A 13,889-nucleotide genomic window follows, 5' to 3' on the forward strand; every position below is an offset into this window, starting at 1 on the left:
AGACAAAAATCGGCAAATGTTGATTAGTGAGCACATGCCCGGAGTCAGCTGTGACTGAAATTAGGGTGGCCAACTTTTTAACCAGCCTCTGCAGCTGGGGCTTTAAAAGTGGCTCCACATGTGGCATGAAGATAAATATCATCTGCTCCTTGCTGCCTAGCCCAGGTTTACAAGCACAGCTGCAGAAGCTTGTTGAAAATTGGCAGACCTCCAGTCATCCAAGCATACTTCCAGTGAGTTCACATGCTTTCTTAAAGGGGCTGCACTAGTTACCAGTTCATTGCCTAGTCCATTTTAAGGGGCTGCTATTGGTATAAAAAGTCCTAAATGACTTGGGCCCCAACTATCTGAAGGAGCACTTCCTCTCATTTCACAACCTGCTCCTTGCTGCCAGTCCCAACTGTGGCTGTCCCAAGTTTCAGACAGGGTTATATCCCAGCCCAATCTGGTGATGTTGGAGAGTGAACCTAGAGTCTTTTGCATGCAAATCATGCACCACAGAACTATGGATCCTCCCCAAGTGCATATCTTTGCTTTCTTCTTCCGGTTATTTGCTCCTTTGAAGAAAAAGCAAAAGTTGGCAAATTTCCCTTCCACTTTGGGACCCAGATGGGACGGGCATGACAGCACTTTTCCCTCTCATGCCGTTGGGCCTGCTCTCACTTAAATTGCCCCCCACCTCACCGAACAACCCTTTACCTGAAGGTCTCTTTCCCTTTCCCCTTGAAATTTTAGCCCAGAGAATCCTGCGTGGGATCTTTGTGAGGGGGTAACTAGTAAGTTGGAGTCTCAGACTGGTTTTCTTTAAATAAACAATAAAGATTCATTTAAGGCAAGATAGTAAATCACTCAAAGGGATTCAACTTAGGTTGCTTCAGGAATACAGTGTGATTTCTCTTGAATTTGCCCTCAGACCGAAGGGCTCTCCACACCCCCTCCCTTCACTGAGTCTGGGAGTTTATTCTTTTCCTTAGAAGAATCTCTCCCCTCCAGACTAGAGTCCCAAGTAGGCTGTTCCTTTCCAGCTCCTATTTCTTCTGGCTCAGCCTCTGCCTCCCAGTAAAATTCTGTTCTATTCCTCCTACAGGACACCACACTCTGCCCTTCACAATATGCTTAGAGCGGAAGCTGTTTCCCTCCCAGAACCAGCTCTTTCTCCCATTCACTCTTTATACCTCAACCTGTCTCCCTACCTATCTCCCAACCTCTCCAACCTCAATTCCAACCCTCTCAACTCCCACAACTAACTGTCTCTTTTCAAATCCGTTCCTTTTAATCTCTTCCCTCCTGGAACCACGGCTAATCAGAGGCTGCTGTTTGTTAACCATTTGTTGGCAGTGAAGAATGTGGGGGGGGGGGAGAAAAGAAACACTTGTTGATCCAACCTGTTCAGCAAAAGCAGGGGAGGGAGTAGAGGGTGTCTCATGTGCAGTGTATGCATAACATGCCCACTCCCCTGCCTATATCCTGCGCTATATGGAGTGATTTCCATTCCCCCTTCTACTCATTCATCATCATAATGATGCCGTGGTGGTGGGAAATGAGAGCAGTCAGACGTGAGAAGCCTCTTACTGTATTTCTGCCTCGTGGCTTGTCAAGATCCACAATTTGAAATTGGATTCAGAAATTAGGAGAAGCTGCACTAAATGAGTGTTATTGTTGTCTTAATGACAGAAAAATGTGAATCCCCACAATGCAATGCATGTTCTATGTGAATCCTTCATCAGAGGCTCCACTCAAGAGTGCTTCGATTGGAGGTGGAGGGCTCTCACTGTCACACTTCAAATGCATCACTTGAACACATCTTTTCTTTCTTAAAAAAACAATGAAGAGAGGGGAATCGTAGCCCACGTCCCGTGGTTGTTAGAGAAGAAGCCTTGGTGTCTACTCTGTTTCCTGTTTGCATCTACAAAGATTTAAACTTGTGCTTCAGGTGCCCATATTCACTCAAAATTGAGCCAAGTAAACGCATTCCGTAGAATCTGCAAAGTTATCTCAACTCTGAAACCTTTTTTGTTTCTATTCGGGTGAAAGTGCTGAATTTATGAACGGCAGGAAATTGAAAGGTATGTACCTTTTCCTCCTTACTGGTAATTTGGGGCATGCTAATTTAGGCTAATTATTTTTGCAGAAGGTTACAAATCTTATGGTTCAACACTTGCATTAATTATTATGATGACTAGTTATTATTGTCATCTTCATAAACCTTAGATAATCTCAAATTAGGTGGAGGAACAATTCCATTAATATTGGTAGGTACAATTAATGTTTGTGCTTTATAATTGCTACCTGATCTAAGGGACCGCTGCTTTTTATGCTGTGCCTTTTACCCTCTGAAGCCACGCAGCTTGAATATTAAAAACCCAATTAACTGTGTTCTGATTAACTGCTGTTTAAAGATACCTTTCAAGAGATTCAGACCCTTTTAAAGATGTTCAAGCCTATCCTGAAAGGTCATCAAGGTGATTACTTTGTTTACACCAATTTTATATTGTTCAGTAACTTGCAGGAAGAAATTACTGTATGCGTGTTTACTCACAGAAGGAAGTCCCACAGAGTTTCTCAGTAGGCATAGGATTGCTACCTTAATGGATTTGCTTTTGGTAAGGGTCACTGCTACAGGAACTTATTTATACCGCTGAGGGTTTGGAGAAAATGTTTTCTTTGTTTTTAGGTAAAGGTAAAATTATAGGTGCAGTATTAAGCAGATTCTACTTTCATTTGCCTGGTATGTAGTGAGTAGAAAATAAACTATAGTCTTTTCATTCAAAGGACTATGGTCCCTGGATGCGTGGATCTCCTAGCCTTTTTCTTAAGCAGGTGCTTAAAAGACTGTTAGCTATGTCCACACTTCCATATATACTGCATCCAGTGTGCTGCAACTGCTGGTTTGGGACATCACGTACACACAACATTACGCCACAATCCATATCTTATGAAATACTGTTTGATGTGTTTCCTACCGATCCAACTTCAATCTGAATTGAGAAAAATATGACCTCTCTGTTTTAAGTCAGTAATGTGTAAGCAGGCTTAATCCTAAAGTTCACACGCTACCTGTTTCTGACACAATATACTGAACGTAGCAGTGTATTTAGCTTGAGTTGCTCACATTCGTTTTAATTTTATTAGGTTCTACAAGTCTTTTTTTTCAGCCAGAACTTAGTTCCAGCACCTTTCAGGTGGGCGCCATTGACTTCCAGCTGTAGAGGCATAGAAAAGTTTTCATGAGCTGCTTGAAAGATGCCAGTGGAAACTACTGGAAACACTCCTGTTTCTTCTGCATCCAATGTGCTCCCACTGTTCGTCTTAGAGGCAGTTGTTCACACAGAAGCCATATCTAACCTGTGGTTTCTTATGAAATACTGCATTTGGATGGTTATCCTCAGTGCTATTGTTCTAGAAAAATAGGTGCCGGAACTCACAATGAATGCCTCCCTTGTTTCTCTTATACTGGCCACGGTACCCACTTGATAGGTGCCGGAACTGAGTTCCAGCAAGTTCTTGTTTGGAAAAAAAGCACCAAACCAGTGGTTTTTTTTAATAATTTTTTTTTTTAGATATTTTATACTTATATCAAGAAAGACAATAAAGAATAATAAAAGAAAAAGAGAAAAACAATACACAAATTCAACAAACAATACATCCACAATAGAAACTGAAATAAAAACAATATAACAATACAACATAAAAAACAAAAAAAAGTAAAAACACACATCCAGATTTTATATCCACATCTTTCATTAGCTTATTTCCTCGACTTCCTCACACCTCCCTTTTTTGTATTCTAGTTCAAATTATCTAATTCAACAAATCCTTTCCCTCTTCAATTTAATCTTTAATTTATCATAATACAAATTAATTTTCAATTTCCCAATTTAACGCATTAACACTTACTGTTCATATCATTCTTAATATTCCTTCTGCTAAAACTGTATTGCTTCATTCCAATATACTTCTAACATTCATTAATTTTACAATATTTTTGTAAATATACTTTAAGCACCAAACCAGTTTTGTTCCAAACTGAGAAAAAGAATAGCCTAGCTGCATTTTAAACTGGGCAGTGTATACACAAACTAAATACCTGACTTCTTGTTGAAGCTAGCTAGGCTACTACATGGGGAACAAAGAACAAACCTTCCTCCAGATGTTCTCAGCAATCAAGCTGGATTAAAAGGGCTCACTCAATAGGCCCTCAAGTTTTCCTGGGCACAAGTTGTTGTGGGCTTTGTATATTAGCACCTGATCTGCACTTGTTCTACAGGATCAACAGCAATATGTCAGATATAATAGACATCTTGTTAATTACAGCTTCCATAACATGCTGGCCTAAATATCTCTTCAGGCCTATTCAAGCCCTACGGCATCCTCACAAAATTGCTGTATATTTTGCATTTTATTTCCCTTTGACCTCACTGCTTACATAACCTATATGTGCCTGCCAGCTTAGGTTAACTCTTCATGCATCTCATGACGTGGACTCTGTTCCACAAAACCGTATGTCATAACCAATTCATTAAACTTTAAGGTGCCACAAAAAATATTTGCTATTCCTGCTGCAACAGGTTAACATAGCTGCCCACTTGGAAATTGACACCAAACAAGAACAGGCGGAGATACTAATTAATTCAGGTTGCAGTTCTGTACTGCACATACTTCTCAGGGAGCAATCCCTATGGAATTCAGTGGAGCTTACAACTGAGACCTCAGGGAGCCCTTCTGAACCAATTTAAGACACTTGAGTGCTAAGTACTGATAAAAGTGCAGTGTTTAAGTATCTGCTGCTTCTTTGCAAAGGTAGAGAACCAGAACAGGTGGAGGCTGCACACCTTGTTTCCCAGCAGAGAAACAACCGTGTCAGTGTGAGCCCCTTCTGTACCAACGACAGACAATTTTCAATTTAGTTAGGTGCTGAGTATTTGTAGATCCGCAAGTATCCACACTGTCTGTGCAAGGGAGGAAAATGGAGAGAAAATCAGAACAAATGGCCCTATTTCAGAGTTTTCATTGGCCACACCCCATGACTTTGTAGCAGCCCTGCCAGCTCTAATGGGCACCAATTGGCCCTGCTAAGCAGCATGCGTCTGAAAACATAGACGTTCAAGGGAAGCTTGGTCAGAAAATGGCTGTTCGTTTCTTTCATTTTGTTCCTGGATTTGTTGTACAAAATGGGGGCAAGAGAGACTGGAAACGAAAGTGGAAGACTTAAGACCTGTGCACTGCGCAGGGGAGAGGATTTTCTCCCCAACCCTTTCAGCCTGTGCCATTTTTCTGCTAGAGATCCTACCCCCAGCCCTTTGCCTGTAGCTCAGAGGTCTAACTGATGCTTTCCATGCAGAAGGCTGCAGGTTCAAGCCTTGACATCTCCAGGTAGCCTAGGAAAGATGGACGCACCACTGCCATCCAGGCTAGACAGTGCTGAGACAGATGGACCAACTCCTTCCTCCTGTGTCCTGCAAGTGAGGCAATTATGCAGCAAAGATGTGTTGTTCTTTCCCCAAGGGAAGTACCTTGAAAAGAGAACCAGAGGGCTCTGTGCGTTCCACTATTCTGTAGCTGCATTGCACAAAGACCAAAGTTGGTCTTGACTCGAGTGCATAATGAGCCATGGCCTACCCACACCATCTTTTTTTCTTCTAAAAATAGAGCACATTTCTAGCCTTTAATGCTCATGAAAATAAACATGAAAGGGTGTGGTCAGGGCCTGTAAAAACCTCAGAAGCCAGGGTGGGTATGGCGACTGAATGTGCAGTTGAACAGGATTTCTAGTGGTAAGAGGTTATAAAGTTTATAGCACATCCTACAATTATAGGTACAAAAACCAGAGTGGGGTGGGGGTGGGGGACATAGATGGACAGACCACATTGATGGGGCGGGGAGAGAGGTGTTTATTTTCAATCCTCCTCCTGGTTGCCCAAGCCACTCTGAGTGGCTTCCAACACATATAAAAACATAATAAAACATCAAACATTAATTGTAACAATCTGATCCAATATAGAAAGTCACAATAATTATGACATGTGTGTGTATGTAAAGGTTGTTTTATTTTTAACATGTGTAAATATTTTTTTTATTATAGAAATGGACTGTTTTCAATGTATCCCTTGCTGGGTACCTCTTGGTTTTGTAACGACAATTATGATTATTTCCTTGGCGAAGAATGTATCGTACTACTTGAAGGAAAAGAAAAGGAAAAGTAAGAGGCAGTAGATTTTTTTGGCTTATGAGATCCTTGTGCTTCATCCAGAAGTCGGTGCAAAATGCTGTCATATGATTGCTAACAGGAGTGATATCCTGACAGCATATAATCCCTTTGCTCAGAGACCTGTGTTGCTTTGCTGATTTTCAACCAAGCAAAGTTCAAGGTGTTATTAGTAGTATATAATTTCCTTAGCAGCTTGGGACCAGTTTACTTGTGTGATCGCCTGACCCCTATATATATCCTCTCAACCACTTTATGATGCTCGTTCCACATTTGCAAGAAGTTGATCTGTTGGTGTGGCAACACTCACACTTTCGAACTTCCTGCCTATTGATATCAGGAAGGTGACTTCCCTGTACTCTTTTGGGTGCCTGCTAAAAACCTTTTTTAGTTCAGGAAAAACATAGCTAGACATGTAGAATGCTGATATGTGTCTAATCTGGTTTATAGCTTATCATTCATTTTAATTATGTTTTAAATATTTTTAGTTGGTTTTAACTGTCTCTCCCCCCGCTAATTGTATTATTATTTTTATATCTCACTATGAGGCTTTACAACAATCAAGCGTATATAAATCTTGTAAAATAAATAAAATAGTTACTAGAACTCTGTAAAATGGTTTCCTCCCTTATGCGACCAAAGCTTCAGTTATCCAATATAATAATGGGGAGAGTACCAGTGTTACATAAAATCACAAATATTTATTCAGCATTTTCTTTCAGTGCCAAGGAATTAGGCTAGATTTGAGCAAAGTTAAATGCTATTTTTTCTTAAGTAAATGTCATCTGTGTTTAGACTGATCAGTTTGTAATTCATATACAAAAATAATACACGTTAAAAATGCCATAGTAAGTTTTCAATAATGTGAGAAGTAATGAAAGCTCAGGGCTAGAACACATGCTTTCTATGCAGAAGGTCACAAATTTAATTTTCAGGGAGGCTGGACTACATGATCCTCTTGGTCTCTTCCAACTCTACAATTCTATGACTTTGCTGTATTTTAAGTCACTCTGTGATATTGGGTGTGTGAGACTTTGTTGTTGCCAATCATAGCCGACTCTGAAGACTATACTGGGCTTTAGGGACCCATATTCTCTCTGTGTAAGTCTGCTTCCTGTGTGGAAGGGGAGCGGGTGGCGCTGTGGTCTAAACCACTGAGCCTCTTGGGCTTGCCAATTGGAAGGTCGTCGGTTCGAATCCCCTCAACGGGGTGAGCTGCGCTGTGAACCCACTGGCTGTTCTAGCTTCTGGCTTAGCTGCGCAAAGCCTCCGCAGCGGAGCGGGCTATCCAAAAGCCATAACAGCTAGAGGGAGCGCTGCGCAGTTCTCCCTCTAGCTGTTCTAGCTTCTGACTTAGCCGCGCGAAGGTTTCATGCGGCTATCCCCCAAAAGCCCCCAAGAGCTGGGGGGAAAGCCTGCACACACACTCCACACGGCTAGTGAAAGGGAGCGCTGAGCAGAGCCTGGGATGCATACAGGCTCTGCTCAACACTCCCTTTAAAGAATACTTTTTTCTTGCATTCCCCCTCTAAAAACTAGGTGCGTCCTATCATCCGGTGCATCTAATAGAGCGAAACATACGGTAAATAGGTACTGTTGTGGCTGGAAGGTAAACGGCGTTTCTGTGTGCTCTAGTTTCCGTCACAGTTTCCCATTGCGCCAGAAGCGGTTTAGTCATGCTGGCCACATGACCCAGAAAGCTGTCTTTGTACAAACGCTGGCTTCCTTGGCCTGAAAGCCAGATGAGCGCTGCAACTCTATAGTCACCTTTGACTGGACTTAACTGTCCAGGAGTCCTTTACCCTTTTTTACCTAAGTCTGCTTCCTATGTGGAAGTAGAAGTCTGGAATTAGTTTGAAATTAATCTGGACATGATCACAAAGAGCTGAGCTCCTGCCACTATAAATGACAAAAGGTAAATTCTGCAGGCAAGACAGGCTGGAAAAACATGCTTTGTAAATTGTAGGAACTATTTTATTTTTGTACACATTTGAATAAGAGGGATGGTGGAGTCTAGCTGGTCGCCTGTGGGAGAGTTCAACCAAGGATGATTGGGTTCATTTTTATTAAGTTACTTTGCACATACTAGATATCCTCAGTTCTGGTTTTACTATACATTTTGATCACTTAATTTGGGATCTTAAAGGTTTTAAGAAAGCTTTTCTCTTGCACACTTTTACTGCAGAATTGCTTAGACACAAGAAAATGTACAAAAATATGGATTAACTGAACTTATTAAGGGGATAACATCTAAACCTGAGCTGTTAAATTTAGACTGCTGCGCCTAATTACTGACTGGAAAGGTGTTAGTCAGGAAAGATTTAAAATAATAAAACAGCTTTATAGAAGATGAGTTAAATGAAGGTGTGAAATGATTTCCTAATTTGCTCAAAATATTTTCCAGATAAAATATATGAAGACTATCAGCAATATGACCCAAGGTATGGCAAATGTTTTCTTTCTTTTTTTATGGGTGAAAAGTGATTCGGCTGGTATGGAAGGTTATCTTGATTACATATAAATACAAATATTTATTTAAGACATTTCTGTACGGCTTTTCACATCATTCACATGACTGCGAACAACTTTAAAAATGCAAGATTGGCATTAAAACTGTCACATATAAAATGCAGCTGAAACCTTGTCCAGGGTTAGCCAACCTATTGAAAATGAAGCATTAGCAAAAGCGTGAAAGCATGGAATGTTTAATGTGACAAAAGGACCTTAATGTTGGTGCTTGTCCAACTTAGTGGGGGCAGGGGCGGGATGTGATTCCATAGATTGGGCACCACCACCAAAAAGCCCATCACCTCCTTGTGATTGTCAAACAGAACTCTATCAGCTGTAGCACAACCAGACTCTCTTGCATCGTGGCATACAATATAGCTATAATTTCTTTTGCAGCTCTGGTGAGTTCTATACTGAAGAATGCCCAGTTTATGACAACCTGAATCATCATCACCATCAAGACATACTAAGTAAGTTGAGCTTAAGACGTCTGCCTCCTGCACTTAGGATAATATGTCAAAGCATTTATTGTGAGAGTAAGCAAAGATTTGAATATTTATTTTTATTGAAAAGGAACAGACTATTGCAGTACGTTTAGCACAGCTGAATACAATGTAGCTGGGTACAATGTTTAAAGGTACAGTCGTATACAATATATACAGATACATTTAGATTTGAAGGTTTTAAAAGCTCCCCCCCCCCCGAAATAAAAGGCTGATAACTGGATGCATGTCTATCATATTATTTTAACAGCCCAGGGAATATTCTAAATGTATTTTCATATTTTATGACATGTTTAAAACGGCCATATTGCAGATTCCAATTAATTTGCTACAGCTCAGCGCAGGATATTTAAATCATTGGTAGCATTACTCAACTCTTTCTAAAAAATGTTCTGTTTCATACAATCTCCAGATGAAAGCTGCTATGAACAAATGAATGCCCACCCTCACACATCTGCCAATGAAGTACAGGTATTACTATGGAGACTTGCTTTCTAGAGAAGGTTGACATTTTGCATCGGAGCTGTTTGTGTGAATGTAAATGCCAGAATCGTATGTTCTGATACTCTTCAGTTGTCAGCTTGGTGCCCTTCTACTAGCAGAAGGCCTCTTCTGACCTCCAGGAAGAATGCTATTTAATAAAAGTCCCTTCCTCTCCCCGCAAACCAGTCTTTACGTTTGCACAAAGCTCTTTTCACAACCTTGCTAAGGCCCACTATTTGCACCTAATTCAGATGCCTTAAGGTGCTGCACTTCAAGTCATCTAGTGCTTCTGCAAAAGTTCACTGAATAGCCCCAATACATTTTTTCCTTATACTCCACAGTTACAGTGGTACCTCGGGTTACATACGCTTCAGGTTACATACGCTTCAGGTTACACACTCCGCTAACCCAGAAATAATACCTCAGGTTAAGAACTGTGCTTCAGGATGAGAAAATAAATCGTGCTCCGGCGGTGCGGCAGCAGCGGGAGGCCCCATTAGATAAAGTGGTGCTTCAGGTTAAGAACAGTTTCAGGTTAAGAACGGATCTCCGGAACGAATTAAATACTTAACCTGAGGTACCACTGTATTGCGTTTACACTTAAAGTCTTTATAAACAGTTATTAAGCACCATCAGTGTGCATGGCACTATACAAAGTGGGTTGTTTTTTAAAAAACTGTTGCAAACCTAAGAGTAAGACAAATAAACAATGGCTCCATTCACACTAGTTTATTCTGTTTTCTTTACATTTCCCTCACTCTTAATTTGAGCATTATATTCGAGCTTTCACACAACTTAAGAGCCACTTCCGAGAAACTAATGAAGTATACCACTCGTTTCTGCTTTAGGTGATTCTAGAGAAATCCATTTGCAGCCCCCTTAACCTGGGGGTTTTGTGCAGTGATTTCCCAGCCTTTTTCACATGTTCATGCCACAGCCACTCATGTGACGAGCCGAGAGGTGGCATACTGGCATGCACTGAGCTACCTGCCCATTGCAAGGTGTGTACCTTTTGCCTGACGAGAAAGTGTGCTAGTGTTTCGGCGCAGAAATCCATTCTAGGTAAAGCCTAGAAGAATGGCAGAAGGCAGAGGGAAAGGAATGGCATGGAGGAATGACAAGGGTGAATGACAACATGTCGGTCACAGAACAGGTGTGTTCAGTGTGAAAGTTAGAAAAGGGGACAGAAGCGCTGGCCTTATAATCTGTTAAACTAATGTAATAAACCCCACATACTGCAACCTCATAGGTTCTTTTAAAAATAACTACAACCCCGTGACTAACTAATATGAATTACTTATTATTTGCCTTCATGTAGCAGACAGCCGAGCGTCAGATGTGCTATGCTTCCTTGGATCACAGTGTCAGAAGGAAACACAAAAACCCTCGAAAAAAGAAATATCCCACCTTGGAAGTGGATGGAGACCAACTCACCAGAAGCAGCAACTTGCCCTCAGACTCTTGCATTTACCTCAACAGTGAACAACTGAACGCTGAGAATAAACTGTCTGAGGATCCAACTCATGAAGATCCTCACAAACTATTTGGGTTAATTCACACCATGAATGATGCCAATTTTTAGTAGGAATTTGGCCTAGCTGAGTTACTGTAGCTGATAAAATGCTTGGAAAACAACTGGGTTGATACCAGGTAGCTTAAAAACTAATTAGCTGAATAGGAAGGATGTTTGTTCAGTAATAGTTCTACATTTATCTGACCTTGGACTAGCAGGGTCCATTGCCAAGTAGATGGTCAACTGAGAAATAATATACTCTGTGTGTTTGTGTGTGTATATATACAGGGGGGACGGGGTGGCGCTATGGTCTAAACCACTGAGCCTCTTGGGCTTGCTGATAGGAAGGTTGGCGGTTCGAACCCCCGCGACGGGTTGAGCTCCTGTTGCTCTGTCCCACCTCCTGCCAACCAAGCAGTTCGAAAGCACACCAGTGCAAGTAGATAAATAGGTACCACTGTGAAGGGAAGGTAAACGGCGTTTCCATACACTCTGGCACTCGTCACAGTCCTTCATGTGCCAGAAGTGGTTTAGTCATGCTGGCCACATGACCCAGAAAACTGTCGGACTGCTAGATCACATCAACTTCTTAATGGGAGACTTGATTGAACTGAAACTCTGTCTGACTGGGTGCTTATGTAGATAAGCCTGATTCACACAGGAAATTCCTTTTCTCCCCTCATACTGTTTCAGAGCTGACCCCATTCCCAGAAACGGGTATATACAAACCAGGGCACAAATCTATGTAGCTAGAGCACTAGTCCATAAAAGGAAGCCCTTAGGTCAGGCATAGGCAAACTCCAGCCCTCCAGATGTTTGGGACTACAATTCTCATCATCCCTAGCTAACAGGACCAGTGGTCAGGGATGATGGGAATTGTAGTCCCAAACATCTGGAGGGCTAGAGTTTGCCTATGCCTGCCTTAGGTCTTATACGAGAAAGACTAAAGTGTTGCTAACTTTTCAACATGAACCTTGCCCATCCATTACGCATTTAGGATTTGCCACATTGTACATTCAGTAACACCATGCATATTGTGTGTCTAGTAACACGGTGCGATATTTAGGGCTAATTAGTGAATAATGTTAACAGCTTTGGTTCATCTAATTAACACTTGTACAACGAGCAGATTTAATGTCCACATATGTTTTGTTTCCTGCTGATAAGTACTGCTAGAGCCGATCCCCATTGCTCAACGAGTGTGTAATGTCTTGTGCATCTGAATTCAATTGTCTGGAAAGAAAGGGGTAAATGAGGTGTAAAAATAAATCTCCAAGGAAGAATTTGACATTCTTCTAGGTATTTGAATTATGACTACTGTCTTTTTACACAGTAGTCTGTTTTATAATCTATTCCTTATTATTCCCGAGATATACTCACTTAGCTTAGTCTAAGGCTGTACCTGGTAATAAATTTTTAAAAGATTTTTTAAGTCCGGTACTGAAAAAAGTTGCAGTTAAGCAAATTTAATCCTATTGAAATTGGTGAGTGGCATTTAAGTGCGGGCTGTTGGGAAAAAAGGCTGGTTGATTTAGGATTGAGTCTAATTGTAGCCTTAATGACCTGACACATCTTCTACTTGCCCTTTATATGCCGAGACATCTTTTGTTAGTTTAATGGTAAATATTTAGAGATGACATTTGCTCTAATTTTGTCTCCCCTTTGCCAAAATGTTTATTCAAAGTTATCCTCACCTAATGACCTACTCAAGTAAATTAAGAAGTTAACATTGTTGTTAATTCATGCTTGATCTGTAGAACTGCACAAATGCTAGTATATATTTGCCAGGCCATCTGGCAGCCCTTAGCATGCCAAATTTCTGTGCTGCCAAGCGTGTCTCAATAAGTAGTTCAGGATAAGTCTGCACTCAACTGGATGCACTGTAAAAACTACAGCCAGGCATTTTAATTTATTTTTTAACGTGGGAGTGAAGTGCAACTTTCAAACAGCAGGAGAAACTAGCCATTTATATGTAAATAAATACATTCATTACAGCAATCCTATAGTGCTACCTTACATCAAAGCCCTGTCTGAAAAAGTCTCTAGGATTTTATCTAAAAGAATGCCAGGTCAATGCACATTTCACTAAGTCCCACAGTAGAAATTTTGAAAGGCATCTTAAATGATGGAAGTATAGATATATCTGATGGCAAACTGCCATATTATCATTGTAATATACTGCTGCCCCAAAGCACTGGTATGTGCCATTATATGCTCTTATGTATTGAATACAGCTTACTGTTTATAAGGCGTTCCTCAAATGTCCAATGTATTCTCTGTAAAATAGGCTAGAATAATTTATTCAGTATTAGCAAGGGGAAACTGATAGCTAAGGCACTAAGACCAATGAATCCAAGAATTCCCTATTTGTAGTTCATAATAACCACTAGTGCCAGATTTGGCTTTGCGGTAGAAATGGGTAAGGAAGCTCTGCTGGAGCAAAAAATGACTGTGCGCACATAAAAACAGAAGATTCAGCACCCACATTGTCTAGTCATTTCTGTGCTGGGAAATTGTTCCTTCCTGGGCCTACATGGTAAAGCAGCAGCAGCAGCTGGATGCAAAAATGAAATGGATATGGTAGGATGAAAGTTCTATCTGTACTGTACTGTACTGTACTGACCACTACTTTCTGCATTTCTAGAAATTTAAAAAATAGGACTGCAAGATTAAGGCT

General features: G+C 40.9%; 1 protein-coding gene across 2 annotated transcripts; it reads left to right on the top strand.

The window, feature by feature from the left end:
* Positions 1-1,355: 1,355 nt before the first annotated feature.
* On the top strand, positions 1,356-12,520 carry TRAT1 (T cell receptor associated transmembrane adaptor 1). Of its 2 annotated transcripts, XM_083438498.1 has the most exons (7): positions 1,356-2,066; positions 2,500-2,603; positions 6,083-6,199; positions 8,610-8,646; positions 9,110-9,183; positions 9,629-9,687; positions 11,018-12,520. In XM_083438498.1, the coding sequence occupies exons 3-7, from the start codon at positions 6,085-6,087 to the stop codon at positions 11,279-11,281; spliced, it is 549 nt and encodes a 182-aa protein (XP_083294624.1). In that variant the 5' UTR covers positions 1,356-2,066; positions 2,500-2,603; positions 6,083-6,084; the 3' UTR covers positions 11,282-12,520. The 2 variants fall into 2 exon arrangements, with proteins under 2 accessions (XP_083294624.1, XP_083294623.1); XM_083438497.1 differs by lacking the exon at positions 2,500-2,603.
* The last annotated feature ends 1,369 nt before the right edge of the window (positions 12,521-13,889 follow it).

Source organism: Podarcis tiliguerta, assembly GCF_965153285.1.
Source record: "Podarcis tiliguerta genome assembly, chromosome: 4".
In the NCBI taxonomy this organism is placed as follows: Eukaryota; Metazoa; Chordata; class Lepidosauria; order Squamata; family Lacertidae; genus Podarcis; species Podarcis tiliguerta.